This window comes from Cynocephalus volans, chromosome 15 (genome assembly GCF_027409185.1).
Source record: "Cynocephalus volans isolate mCynVol1 chromosome 15, mCynVol1.pri, whole genome shotgun sequence".
NCBI lineage: Eukaryota > Metazoa > Chordata > Mammalia > Dermoptera > Cynocephalidae > Cynocephalus > Cynocephalus volans.
In genome coordinates, this window is record NC_084474.1 from 63250116 (window position 1) to 63265415 (window position 15300).

The window sequence follows — 15300 nt, forward strand, 5'->3', positions numbered from 1 at the left end:
AGGGGGAACACAGGCAGGCCAGTCACAGAACTAAATCAATGCATACTTTAAGGAGGGCCAAGGATAAATCAACTTCACTGTCTATAATTCTACCACTAGAGCTGTATTCTGGGGCTTTGGACCCTTATGTGGTTATAAAGATGACCTTTTCAAGTTCATAAGGGGGAAACACCTTAAACTCTCATCTAATTACGTTTGCTTAATTAGAGAATGGAAGAAGACAGGGGTGAGGAGTCAGACCCAGGGTATGTGAAGGAGAGGAATCTAGAGGAGACTGAGGGCTCCAATTGTCCAACAGTAAAAGGATGATGCTTTCTGATGGTGTTGAAAGTGAGGAGACAGTCTGTCCTATGCAATATTGATGAGAATGTAAATTAGTACAATCTTTTGGGAAGATAATTTAGTAATATCCGAACATACATACTTTGTAATTTAGCAATCTCATTTATATAACTCTATCCTACTAAACTAATAAAACAAATGTAAAATTATATAGGCACAGGGGTAGCCACTGTAGCATTATTTGTAATAATAAAATCCTAGAAAGCTAAGTCCCCATTAATAGAATGATTGTTTAAATAACATAACCTTCACACAAATTCTGTGCAGCCATATGTAGACCCACATACATTCACCTGGAAAGCTATCCATGACAAAATGTGAAAAAGAATGTAGAACTCTTCTTATGAAATCATTTGTGGGGTGGGGAGAGGGAAGAAGTGGAGGTAGAAAAATAGGAGACAAAAAAAACAAAATTATGTAAACATAGAACACAAGTCTGTATGGATGTGCCACACAGTAACAGCCACAAAGATGTGGGGGTTATTTTAAGAAAACACACGGCCTGGGACTGGAATTAGAAAATTCCACAGCTGAGATAGCTCTTGGGACTGGTTTCCTTCTTGGTCTCTCTGTTGGTGTCTGTGCATCTATTCTGTTCTATCTTTTATGACCAGCCTCTTCTACTTATTCGCTTCTGTTCCTTATCACGTTGGCTCATGCATGGCCCAGCATGGAGACTCCTATCTCTTTGCCGGCCGCTGCAGGCATCAGAAGGCTGCTACATTGGCAGAGGGATTTTGGAATGACCAAATTGTATGTGTTGATTTGATTTGGTTTCATTATCACCATTGGAAGAAAATATAATTTCAGGAGTGGATGAAAGACCAGGATAGTCAGAGATAAAAAATGCTAGAGGGGAAAGTTGACTCTCAGGTGGAGTAAGAATTCACCATTTCAACTATGCAACCATAATTTTTCAAAGAATAAAAATTTTGAGAAAATCAAATTTAGTGAATTAATTTTCTTTAAACTTATCAATTCTACAAATTGAAGTTAATTTTAGTCATTTAATTCAAGTTGTAATAGATGCAATGTATAATGTCATGGTCTTAGCATTTTTTTTCTTGGATAGGTTAAACTTATTTTTAAATAAGTTATTTTTAAACTTATCTTTTTCAGAAAAATGACTAAAATGATCTTTAGTTTTTCTTTTGTGTCCTTTGGGTTTATTCACTTTCACTTAGGCTCAAATTTAAAAAGAAAAATTAGCACGGTCATATTTATCATAGCCTTTCTAGTAAAACAATTTTGCGTAAAAATAGGTTGATGATTCCAACATTACTGGAGAAAAGGCTAATATGACAGTTACAAAGATAAAGGAAGGTGGCTTATTCAGACAACGCATATGTGGAGACCTACTTCGTACACCCAGTCAACAGCCCCAGGTATTTTAGAAAATTTTCTCATGATGTTTAACATAATTTTCAGTGTATAACTAGTTTGTAATACATTAAAGACCTTGTAAAACAGGAGGGTTGACTTCTCTATTTTCATGTGAATATTTGTGTTAAATCGATCAACTCAATAGTATTATTCTATGACTGTTGAAAAATTTATCTTCCTTATGATAAAATTATGGATTTTTAAGCTCTACTACTGCCAGAATCTGGAAATATACTCTTTCATTTAATCTTTACAGTAACTTTGTGAAGTAATTAATAATGTTGCTATTTAATGATGAAGAAATCAAAGTGTGAAGAGTTTAGGTGACTTTTCCAAGAGCAACCTTTATTTTTCTTTTCAGAGCTAATCAATTCCAAGCATAATATGCATTTATTATTTTTTCTTTATAGTTTTATGCAACTCTCTATCCCAGCCCCACAAGAATATAATTTGAGTGACAGTAAGGATGTCATTGGTTTAATTTATTGTTGTATTCTTGTATTTCTAACATTTACAACTGTATCTGATACATAGTGAACATGTTCACTGAACGAATAAATGAATGAATGAAATGTCAAAGTAGAAAAATATAAATAGACCAATGTTTGTAGATAAACAGGCAAACAAACAAAATTCCATCATTTGTTCTAAATCCTATGCATATTCTACTGAACCATACTGCCCCTTTGCCCCTGTTCTCTAGCTCTGTGTTTCTTTATTTGAAGGTTGAAGTCTACGTCAATGGAATTCCAGCTAAATGTTCAGGTGACTGTGGTTTTACATGGGATCCCATGACAACTCCCCGAGTCTTGTCCATAAGCCCTTCTCAAGGTAACCTCCTGCTTTTTAACCTGGAATATGGGGTGGAAGATAACTAGCAAAATGTAAACTCTGATAATGGTTTAAAAATATGTTTATAGTAATGTCACCATCTAAGGCAAGCAGACAGTTTCACATAGTGAAAAAAAATGTATCAGATAAGAAAGCTATGGAAAGAGCACTAACTAATTTTTGAAAAAAAAATCATCTTTGAAGTAATCCTCTACTTTATCTTCACCAGTTAAAATCAGTCTCTAAAGTTTTGCTATGACATTGTGGCATTTTTTTGTTCAACTGTGCTAGCTAGGGTATTAATTTCATCATATGAGACCACTTCTAGGAGATTTAGTATTTAAGGCTAATAACAAGACAGCTGCTTTTAGTGAAAGAAAATAATTGGATCCTTAGATTTGATAATAAAAGATAGAAAAATTACTGACAAAAACTCAGTCTAGGAAACACATTGTACCATATCTTCATACTATGTTATTGTTTCAAAAAAAAAACACTGGATTATGCTTTGTGTCTGAGCACCCAAGGATTGAAATAAGCAGAAGAAATAAGGATTGTAAGGGGTAGCTTTTTTTTTTTTTTTTTTTTTTTGTTCAATCAGAAAGAATAGCTTAGATACTATAATTACATAGTTGGTCTAAGTAGCTGGTGGTGAAATTTACCTGTTAATTTTATATCAGGCCCCCCAAAAGGGTCACAAATTTTAAAATAGTGCATCTTTGTGTTGAAAGAATATATTCTTCAGATTATTTATACAGTACTGATATTAACTTTTGGATAATTCATGTTTTATGGCATCAAAACTCTCAAAAATAAGGATTTGATTAAATTTAACTTGGTCATCCTTATGTTAAAGATCCTTATGTTTAATTTGGTATCCTTATGTTTGCATTCATCCTTGCATTTTGTAATGAATTTCTACTTTTACTTATATGTGCACTTCCTGAAAAAATATTTCTTACTCAAAATTATTAACCTTTTGCCACACTTTGATCAATTTAAAAATAATGAAGAGATAAGTATAGAGTACTATAAAAAAACACCCATTTTGTCATCACTGAAAATTAACAGCTGTTAACATTGTCTCATATTTACTTCCAATCATCAATTTAAGAAAGAAAATATTATAGGAACAGTTAACATCCTCTTTAAGCACCATGACTAATTCCAGTCCCCTGAAAAACTCCCCAGAGGCAATTATAGTAATTAATTTCGTCTGTATTCTCCTACACCACATATGGTAATTTTTCCACGTTTTTAAGCTTTTGAATGAGATATTACAATGTAAATATCATTTTACATTTTTACTTTTGTCATCAGCATTCATTTTGAGATATATTTATGTGGTTTATCTACATCTAATGCATCACCATAAAGTATTTCATGACTATTAATTTACTTCTCTATTGATAGACATTTAGATTGTTTAAAATTTTTTGGTTTTATATATGACTATTTGTACAAAACTCCTATTGCATACATGCTACAGCTTCTTTAGGGTATATGCCTCGATGTGGAATTGCTCAATAATAACTGGGTATATGTGTAGCTTACTAGATGACCAAACTGCTCTGTAAGGTAGCTGTCCTACGAGCAAGTGTGAGAGCATCATGTTCCCTATATCCTTGCCAGTACTTGAAATTATTAGCTTCCTGATTTTGACCTATCTGATGGGTGAAAGAAATTACCTCAACATTGTTTTAATTTGTCTATTCCCTGATTAGTGATGCACATGAGCATATTCTCTCGGGTATCTTAGACATTCAGTTAGCTTACTTCTTTTTCTGCAAATTGTTTAGCATCCTTTATCCATTTCTAATTGGACTGGTTACAGTGTATTAGATGTTATGTTTACCAATCCTCTGCACGTCTTCTCTCAGTATATCACATGTATTTTGTTTAATATCTTGTTTATGGAAATATTTAAATAATTGATTTATTCTAATGTATGTATGTTTCCCTTTATGATTGACCATGGCTTTTTGTATCTTATTTAAGAAATTCATCTCTACCTCAAAGTCATTAAGTCATTGACTACATCCTTTTCTGAAAGCTTGGAGCTTTGTTTTTCACTCTTAGCTATTTAAATACATATGGGTCTATATACTGTGTGGTGATATATCAGTACTGTTGCCATAGTCATATCATTTATTGATCAAACTTGGACCCTTTCAACAGTGGATGAATAAACATTAAGTATGAAGACACTGGGACAGCGGGTGTTAACATGGACTATCACAGGCACATTTTGATGTATATCGCCCTAAATAGAGAAATCTTTTTCTTTTTTTTAGTGATGTGTTCACCACATATACTGTATAGGATATCCTTCCTCATGAATTTGTGATGGTAATTCTGTGTACACAGTTATGATATGGAGATGTCTGTTTAATTACTTTACCATAAGAATAATTTTTCTTTTTTTTAATACCTCATTCCATGCTGTCAGTCAGATAATTCTTTCTAATAATTTCTGTCAACAAACAGATTCAAAGTATGAAGTAATGTAGAGTAATTGAATAGAAAAAAATAACATTGCCAAACAAATGTGTCCCTTTTCCCTCTGCTTGCTTGTTGGCTTATTGTTTACATCTTTGAGAAAATACGTTTATTTCTCTCTGAGAAATATCTTATTTTATAACAACAGATTTTATTTTTGTCATTTTAATGTTGTTATTTAAATTTATCATTTCTAGGGTCCTATCAAGAAAGCACAATTCTAACCATAGTAGGCTCTGGATTTTCTCCCAGTTCAGAGGTATCAGTCTCAGTTGGACCAGTAGGCTGCTCTCTTCTTTCTGTGGATGGTAGGTCCTTTTCAAAATTATGACGTCTAATTGTTCTTTTCTAAGAGAAAGTGGACTCAAAGAGCATTATTACAATTATAATTATCCTGTAGAGACTACACAAAGGGTCATGAAATGGGCACCCTGGTCTAGATAATGCCTTACCTTTTTAATATGTGATTGTGACCACAGACTATTTCACTATTGTATAATGTTTTTATCCCATAAGAGTTGATTTTTTTTTTCCTTCATAAAGTGGTTACATGAAATCTTTCTTGCATTGGTGTGTCTCTGAGACACAAAAATGTATGAAGTGATAGTCTACTTCATGATCCCCTCTGCCCACGTTTCACATGCCACATTATTTAGGCAGCAACAGGACATGGCCAACTGCCCTGACTTTTAGACCAACGGAACCTCTATCTATTCACATAGAATTTAAAGGCCATTCACATTTTTTACCATAATTATTTATTTTCCTAAAGGTTGTCTTTCATAATCCTAGGCATTTTCCTTGTTTTTAATAGATTGGAATCTCATAAGCAAGTCCATTTACCAGATCATTTCTGTTGTTTTTAATTTAGATCTTCTATGCATTCTTGAGATCTAATAGTCAATGCTGTACCTATATTATCAGTGAACACAGACTATTCTAACTGAAGTAAAAAAACGTGTTTTCATTTAGTTTTTGATCGCCTTTCTTGATAAAAACCTAGTATTTTGTTCAGTTTTGAACATAATATATTGAGCCCCAAATTTTAGATTTACTGTTATAAATGGGCTTATAAATTAGAATTTGAGAAAATTATGACAGTAGCCGCTTTTGGTCACAGTAGCATCAGGAGCAAATTGTTTACATTGCTTTCATTACTGGTTTACCTAACCATTTTCTAGGATTTATAGTATCAGGTAGTTTGTAAAGATTTTTCCCTTCCACTAACCCCTTCCCCCTATTATTGTATGAGTAGTTAGTTTTCGTGGGATATATTTATTAGGATCTAAAAATAAAGACCAATGTTAATATTTGAAAATATGAATTTTCAGTAATTTTATCTTAAAAAGCTATTTGCTTTATCATTTTCTTCTTTTTTACCGCAAGAAAATGAGATCAAGTGCCAGATTCTGAATGGAAGTGCTGGACATGTACCAGTTGCTGTGTCTGTAGCTGATGCTGGACTAGCACAGAGTACACAGGGTGAGGCATTCCACTTTGTTTACCAGAGTCAGATCTCACACATCTGGCCTGCTTCGGGAAGCTTAGCAGGTAAGAGTTAATCATTCTAAATGGAGAAAATTGCATATATTTCCATTATTTTGCTGTGCTGTTTCCAGTTCAGGACAAAGGGAGAAGAACCCAAAGCTCCCTTTTATAGAACAAAGGAGAGTTTCCTTTTAGAAGGCACAGGGATTAAATAGCTGACTAATTCTTTTGTTCCTTATGAAGCACAAGTCAGGGTGACTGCTTATACTTACATCTTAGGTTATTGAATTAATATCATCAATTATTGCATGTTTCTATAACAAGCTCATCAATTATGTCAAGATAAGATTTATTAGTTATTCTGCTTACCAGCTGCTCTATTTGTAACCATAGTCTCAATGGAGCTACTTGACCCAGGAAAAGTTCTGGGAACAAATCAGGAAAAGAAGGCTGACTCAGAGAATGGAAAGAAACACATTTTTCCTGTCCTGCTTCATTTCCTTTGTGTTTTGTTTATTACTTTTTTTTATTAGTCTTAGTTTGGATTTTGTGCTTTGGTTTTGATCTTTTTGGTGTTGATTTTGATCTTTTTGGTGTGCTTTTATTTTACTTTATTTTATTTTTATTTTTTTCTTAGCTTTTATTTTACTGAGAGATATTAAAATTTGGGATTTGATGAGAGCCTTAATTCATTCTTATTTCCTACCAATGAAATGGATGAGCAAATAGGAACAGCATAATTTCTCCTTAGGGTGAAGAAGGCAGTATAAAAAAATAGCAGTTGCTACTAATAATGTCCCAAAGCAGATGTACATTGCAAATCTATGTTATTCATTAAATCAACTAGCCCAGCTCCTCTATGGTTTCAGGCTACAGAGCTCAGGCTCTGGTGTGTGCTGGTGATTATATGTTTCCCGTCCATCTCTTAGACGGTTGGATTGTTCTTGAATGATGAGTTAGATATTGCCCAAGTTTCTTTTTGTTATTCTTGATTTGTTTTTGTTTTTGCTTGTTTGCTTGAAGGTGGTACTCTACTGACTGTATCTGGATTTGGCTTTAACAAAAATTCAAAAGTATTAGTTGGAAATGAAACCTGCAATGTAATTGAAGGGGATTTGAATAGAATAACCTGCAGAACACCAAAAGTAAGGCTGCTGATTTCAGTCATTTTTTTTTTTTTCCCTAAGTCTCAAATCTTATGAATTAGGGAACATCTCAGAAGTGGCTTATTTGCCTAGGAATTGCAGAGTTATGCTCTTTTAAAGTTATTTCTTCAACTTCTTTCAGCTAAGATCCAAAGACAAAAAATTATCTTCACATTCTAGATCCTTAAAATTATGAAAGAAGACAGACACATAAACCAGTATTAAACAATGTGTTTCATTTGAAATAATCGAAGTAGATATGAAGTAAAGATAAAAAACAAGGGTGTCAGAAACAGTTTCACAGAAAAGTTAATGTCCTGTCTGTGCTTGGGATGAATGGGAGTTTACCAGGTAAATCAAAAGTTGGAAACAAAATTTAGTACTAATAAATAGTCCAAAAAATTCCGGAAAGCAAATCTAGATATTTTTAGTTTTCAAAAAGGAATGTATTTTTCAATGCGTTAAAGTTTCATTTATTTGTTGACCAAAAAATGTGAAGCTCTGCATGGAATATTGCATCTTAGGACCAATCATTGTTCTTTATTTTTTTTTTTTAAAGTCTTCAAATTTAAACCCAGACTCTGGTTTGTGCAAAATGATGCTGAATCCAGTCACTGATATTAAAAAAAAAAATGTAGCAGAATAAGTGGGGACATTGTGTAGTTGAAATCCGTAGGAAAAATAAATTTGAATATGTGTTGGACTGAATGATGAGATGAGAACCTGGGTGATACGATAAACTAAAATTTTTAAAAAATTATGTCATTCAGTTAAACACTGAGTGTGCATTAAAGAAATACTCGATGATGAAAAAAATATTTCTCCTAATCAGGAATTGTGTTAGGTGCTATATTAGTGAAAGCCCCAAATATTTTTCTTAGGTGTCTAAGTGCTTAGTCTTGGATTCTGGAGCTAGAGTGGCAAAAGATATAATAATATTATTTGTCAGTGAACAGAAATAGAAATTACATTTGAATCTGTTTCAAGAGCAAAAAATCAAAACTTTTAGTATTTTATGTTGTATCCATTAGAGAACCACACTTTTCCAGAGCATCTCAACTACATTGTGGAGCTCTCAGAAATCCAATAATATAAATACATTTAAATTGATCATAAAACCCACAGAACCAATATATCATAGACCTTCATCTTGAGAATTCGAATATGTAACCTACATTGACACCACAACTTTTCTAAATATCTGAAAACTGACTCTGATTCATGACTTTGAAACAAAACATCTTCAGAAGTTTATTTTTAAAAATTCTATTTGTTTTTGACTACTGGATTTCCATATGTCAACATTTAACATTTTCTAATTGTTTTATTTTTTTATGTTATATTAGAGAATTGAGGGTACAGTTAATATTTCAGTTATTACCAATGGATTCCAAGCCTTGGCAAAGGATGCTTTCAGTTATAATTGCTTACAGACTCCAGTTATAACTGACTTTAGTCCAAAAGTACGGACAATACTAGGTAAGACATTCTTCAGTAAGTTCAGCTGTTTGACATATACATAGAAATCACTTCTACAATGTCTTTTGAATCATAGTTTCTCCTACAGTTTTGTTTCTTAAAATGAAACTAGTCATGTTTTTCTTTTTTTTACTATAGATTATAATTTCACTTTTAACAATAAGTAGAGAAATATTGTTTTATTAAAAAGTACTATGACATCTTTTTTCCTTGTGAAACAATTAAATATGAATTTTATCTCTACGTGGCAGCCATCAACTCTTTCATTGTTTTTCCTTTTGCCTCTGAAAGCGTCAGATTTCTTAAATCCAGTGAAGGATAAGAAATGAATTGGTTTATATAATATGCAATTTCACACTGGATAAAATGAAACTTTTTCTAAAATTCCTTTTCCTTTTAAAATAATAGGAGAAGTTACCTTAACAATAAAGGGCTATAACTTTGGAAATGAAATCACACAAAACACGGTGGTATTTGTTGGAAGAAAAACCTGCCAAGTACTTCACTGGAACTTCACAGACATTAGTTGTCTTTTGCCCAGGTTGTCTCCTGGAAAACATGATATCTATGTGGAAGTCAGAAACTGGGGTTTTGCATCAACAAGGTATGGTAATGAACATAAACTCGGTGGAGTTGTGGAAAACCTGAAGCTAGTAGAATTGGGATAGGAAAAGATATAGGCATTAACCTATAATATGTCAATTGCTTTCTTCACTTTCTATACCTCCTTTTACAAAAGATTCTGAGACTGTCTCACCACATGCAATATGACACAATTTTCAGACCAATACCATTCAGATCAGGTAGTAAAATTCTCTGTGCAACTAGATTTATATGTATGTCATGTGATTTCGATTTATTCAGGAAGTACTTATCAAGCAGTTTTGGGGGTCAGGCACTTGCTCAGTGCTAGATTCATGGTGGGAAATAAGAGAGGTAAGTCCCCTGCATTAATGGTGCTCACAGTTTTGTTGGAAAGAGAGATTTCAAACAGAAGAGTACATCAATAACTTAATTATAAATATGAAAAAGACTATGAATAAGAGGTACCAGGTACTGTAAGAGTATATAGCAAAGAAAGCTAACTTATCCTGAGGATCAGGGAAGGAGTCTCTGAAAAGGTGGCAGTTAAGCCAAGAAATGGGTAGGAGCTGGCCCTCTGACAGAGAGGAGAGCTAGAATCCTTCTCCAACTCTATTTCCTGTAGGTATTTAGTATATTTAGTATTTTCTTCCCCAAAATTGTTTGTTAACCAATGAAATTTTAGTTCCAGTATGAGGAAATTACTGGTTTGGAATGCTTAGAAAAAGATGAAACTGAAATTTAAGGATTGAGAAAAAGGCAAATAGTAAGGTGTCTGTCCGAGTGGAAAGAGAGATGATTGCAGCTAAATCCCTCAGGAAATGAAAGAAGATGAGCAACGTTAAACATAAACCTCAGGACCACTCCCCTCTTAAAGTCACAGGGCGGGGTTCACATGGATTCTGGAAGAGCTGTTGGCTTATGCTTTGATTTGGTGACATAACGGGCGGAATTGACACCATACAAAATTGAGTATACAGATGGTAGTTCGAGAAATTCCAATTCAGTTATACTGTGGAAGTCAAATAAAAGTTAGCACAATAACTCATTGAGTTTTTCCGCCTCTCTGCAGTTACGGTGGGAGCTGGGATGTGGGAGTCAGCTCTACACCAAGTCAGAAAATCATTGTACATTTTGACAGTCTCCTAGCAGACACATTGTAACAAAGCAAAATAAATTAAAAAGTCTCACTGAAATAGTGGGAAGGGAATTCCTGACAAGTTTCCAACAAAGATGGAATGATGAATTCAAATTAATTACACAAACTTTGATTACTCATATAAGATACAGGAATTTCATTGCTATTCTATTTTTTATAGATTTAATTGCCTTTATGTCTTACTCTAATGAAAGTATAAAATATTTTAAAGGATTTCATGTATTTCTTATAACCTTAGTTCTCATAACCATATTTTTCCATAATATTTTAAGACTGTCCATCTCAAATTATTCTGCCATTAGATTTTCATAAATCTAATTTTCATAGTTAGGAAAAATTATTAACATATATCATTCAACCAAATTGAAGTTATGATAATTATCAGATTATCTAGCTTGAAAAAGTAATGTTAAATATTCAATTACTACTTCTCCCTAAAGGAGTCATATTCTAGCAAGAGTTTAGTGATAAGTACCCATGGAAAGCTCATTGAAAAATCTATTCATTTTTCTTTTTCAGAGACAAGCTAAATGCTTCAATACAGTATATGTTAGAAGTGACCAACATGTTTCCACAGAGAGGCTCCTTATATGGTGGAACCGAAATCACTATAATGGGTTTTGGGTTCAGCACAGCCCCAACTGAGAATACTGTGCTATTAGGTAAGAACTTCATCCCACGGGACAGCTGTTAGCATTTTTCTCAGCCTAAAGGATGTGCTATAGGTGCTGAGTTATTACACAAATACTCTCAATTGTGGAAGCTTTAATTTTCTATCAGTGTATAAAAGGTTAAGTGTATTTGGTTAAGGTAGTAAAGACAAACTACATAACTGCTTTTGATTTCAATAAATAATTACTATGTATTTAATGTGTATAGAACACCTAAAAGGGGGGAGGGGTCTCTGTGCTGGAAATAATCAGTGCTCAAACATGATTATGATCAGAAAAAAGGGACTGAAGATACTACTGTATAAGGCAGAGCTTTTGCAGGGCCTTGACTATGATCTTATTATACTTCATCTCTCTAGTTCACAAAAAATATTTAAGAATTTTTTTCCATCTTTATTCTTTCTAGGATCCTTCCCTTGCAATGTGACATCATCATCAGAAAATATCATTAAATGTATTCTTCACTCAACAGGGAATGTGTTCAGAATTACCAACAGTGGGGAAGATTCAGGTACCAGCCAACATCTATATATTGTGAATAACGGAAGCACTTTACCCTGGAATCAATTTGATTTTAATCTGTTTTATACTTTAAGTTATTCATAGAATAAGTATTGTATTTCTTTTATAAGTTGTCAGTGGTATACACTTGACATAGGGGTCACATATGGAATGAGTAAGTGGTAGACTTGAATCTAGAAGGCTAGACTTCACATTTTCAAGTTCAGGAATTGCCATTTGACTTTACTGTGGTACAGAACCTTCTGAGTAACTGTAGTTTATTATCAGTAATGGGATCCAAATAAATATTCAAATGAAAAGTATCTATATTTTTGCATGCATCTATGCCTCAGAAAAATTTTTTTTAAAGAATTGATCATAGCTTTAAAAAATATTCTATGTAATATTTCTGAACAACTTATTTTTGTTTCCAATTTTTTTCAAATTGTCTCTTAACCATTACTTTTGGAGTTGTGTGACTTTTTTCCTTTTATTTTCATTATCTTACTTTCCATTGTTTATTTTTGTTAAGTGTTTAAATTATGTACATAATAAAGTTTTATAATGTTAATTAAAAGGTTGTTTTCACTAGTGACTATAGAAAAATATAATGTTTTCAAAAATAATTAAGAAATTTACTTTTTTCCATTTTTTTTTTTAAATATGACTCAATTGTTGCTCCCAGAACATGGATTAGGTTATGCCTGGTCACCATCAGTCTTAAACGTGTCCGTGGGAGACACAGTGACATGGCATTGGCAAGCACACCCATTTCTTAGGGGAATAGGATATAGAGTTTTCTCTGTCTCCAGTCCTGGAAGTGTAATTTATGATGGCAAAGGATTTACAAGTGGAAGACAGAAATCTCCATCAGGTATGTTTCTGCTTCATTGAGTTTGGCATCACACCTCTTTTTCCTAGATGTAATAAAAAAGAGATTTTGTTTAGATTTAAAATACTTTTAGATGCACAAAGTGGCTTAATTGGCATTTTATTGCTGTACTAAAAATGTTATAAATGAGTGTAAAAAATTATTTTATATTAAAGTGAGTTCAAATATTAGAAATATCTTTATTGATTCTGTGCTAATCAACCAATCGAAAAATACAATGAAACAGCAAAATACAATGAAAATAGGAAATGCATGTTTTAATCACACCAATCTGGTAGGAGGTGATGAACTTCTGTTGGTTGGAATCAGTTTAAAATCAGTATTCCTCCTAGGACAGCTCAGTGTAAAGGGTGCCTTTTCAATTGCCTATTTGTCCTATAGATGTAATGGTTTGAATTTTTCACTCACGAAAAAAACAAAGTATTGTGTTTTTCTATACATTTTTTATTCCAGATTGAGGTATGTATTTTTTTGTCATTGTGTATTGTTTGTTTTTTGATAAGTTATGCCAGACTTGCCATGGTTTTCTAGAAAATTAATGCTGGATCTTGTCTTCCCGGAATGTAATTTTATTACACAAGATAGCTCTTTTATAGCCAGTGAGTCATTTCCTTACTGCTTCCTGTTGAAATATCACACACAAAAAATAAGAAAACTGTTATCTGCAGGTGCATTTAAATGGTCATGTCAAATTTTTTTCACTCCCTTTTCATAAATGCATTAATTGCTTGTATTTATTATGTACTATCTTATTTCATGGCAGGTTCATTTTCTTACCAATTTACTTCACCTGGAATTCATTATTATAGCAGTGGGTATGTTGGTGGGGCTCACTCCATTTTTCTCCAAGGAGTCATTAATGTTTTACCAGCTGAAACCAGGCACCTTTCCCTGCGCCTGTTTGTGGATAGCACTGAAGCTACATATGCTCAGGGTAAGCTGGCTAAAGATGGAAATCTGTTACGCAGGGTTTATATGGCCTTTCTGGAGTAGAAATCAGATGACTGAGTCTAACCATGCTTCTGTGTTGTACTAGCCACGTGATCCTGAATAGGTTTGGACTGCTCTGAGGCTGCAATTTATTCTATAAAATAAGGATCATGTTAGTGTCTTCCTACCAGTCTCTCAGAATCCTAGTGTGTCTCAAATGAGAAGTAATGTGAAAGAGTTCTGACACTGTACAGGCCCAAAAAATATATTAAAATGTAAGGTGATGTTGTTTCATTTTCCCCTTTGGATCTGACATGGACAAATTGAAAAATAAATTAGAATTTTATATTCACTCTTCTCTCTTTACTATATCATCTTTGCCCTAGTTTTGTTTAAATACCTTTATACTGTCTGGGATCCTCTTGCCACTTAAAAATATATGTATTAGAATTTAAACCACCATCATCAGAACAAAGAGCAATGCAGTCTGAAAACAGCCCTCATTTTAGAATATTATAAATGACTTACAGGCAGTTCTTTTGTCTAAAGGAGGACCTGAGAATTTGCACTTTGGAAGCTCTGCAGCAGGCTGCCTAGCAACAGAACCCCTGTGTGGCCCGAACAATACTGAGGTTAAAAATTCAAATAGATTGCTCTTTGAGCTTTCGAGGTGTTTTTCACCATCTATAAGCAACATTACTCCGTCCACTGGAACAGTAAATGAATTGATAACCATTACTGGGCACGGCTTCAGTAATTTCACATGTGCTAATAAGGTAAGAATATATAAAGATCTCCTTTGCACTCCTATATACTCAATAAAAGGAAGATGTTTTGACCATAACCTTGTAATTTAATTTTTATTAAAATACAATTCACATACCACGCAATTCATCCGTTTAAACTGTACAATTTAATAGGTTTTAGTATATTCACAGAGTCATGCATCCATTACCACAATCGATTTTAGAACATTTTCATTACCTTAAAAATAAACCCCGAAACTCTTAGACTCACCCCCAATCCCTCCATCCATACCAGCCCAAGGCAACCACTAATCTAATTCTGTCTTTATAGATTTGCCTATTCTGGACATTTCTTATAAATCAAATCATATATGTGGTCATTTATAACTGGCTTATTTCACTTAACATAATGTTTGCAAGGTTCATCCATGTTGTACAATCTATTAATATTTCATTATTTATGACCTAATAATATTATAGTGTATGGTATACCACATTTTATTTGTCAGTTGATGGGCATTCCAGTTGTTTTCATCTTTTGGTTCTTATGAATAATGTAGCTATGGACATTCATGTACAATTATAATTTAGTCTCAGTATTAATCCAAGATATGCCCTAATCAGCCCCCAAAATTGATTTTATAATTAAATT

At 33.1% G+C, this 15300-nt stretch overlaps 1 protein-coding gene across 1 annotated transcript in view; it reads left to right on the forward strand.

Annotated features, from left to right (window-relative positions):
• The window catches only part of PKHD1L1 (PKHD1 like 1), a 157128-nt gene that overhangs the window by 56752 nt on the left and 85076 nt on the right, over positions 1 to 15300 (forward strand). Inside the window, exons 26-37 of the mRNA XM_063079268.1 lie at positions 1605 to 1727; positions 2451 to 2556; positions 5253 to 5363; positions 6442 to 6606; positions 7567 to 7688; positions 9035 to 9167; positions 9576 to 9771; positions 11428 to 11570; positions 11986 to 12090; positions 12766 to 12954; positions 13736 to 13906; positions 14452 to 14678. Of these exons, the coding sequence (XP_062935338.1) occupies positions 1605 to 1727; positions 2451 to 2556; positions 5253 to 5363; positions 6442 to 6606; positions 7567 to 7688; positions 9035 to 9167; positions 9576 to 9771; positions 11428 to 11570; positions 11986 to 12090; positions 12766 to 12954; positions 13736 to 13906; positions 14452 to 14678 (1791 nt within the window). The remainder of the gene's footprint in view (positions 1 to 1604; positions 1728 to 2450; positions 2557 to 5252; positions 5364 to 6441; positions 6607 to 7566; positions 7689 to 9034; positions 9168 to 9575; positions 9772 to 11427; positions 11571 to 11985; positions 12091 to 12765; positions 12955 to 13735; positions 13907 to 14451; positions 14679 to 15300) is intronic.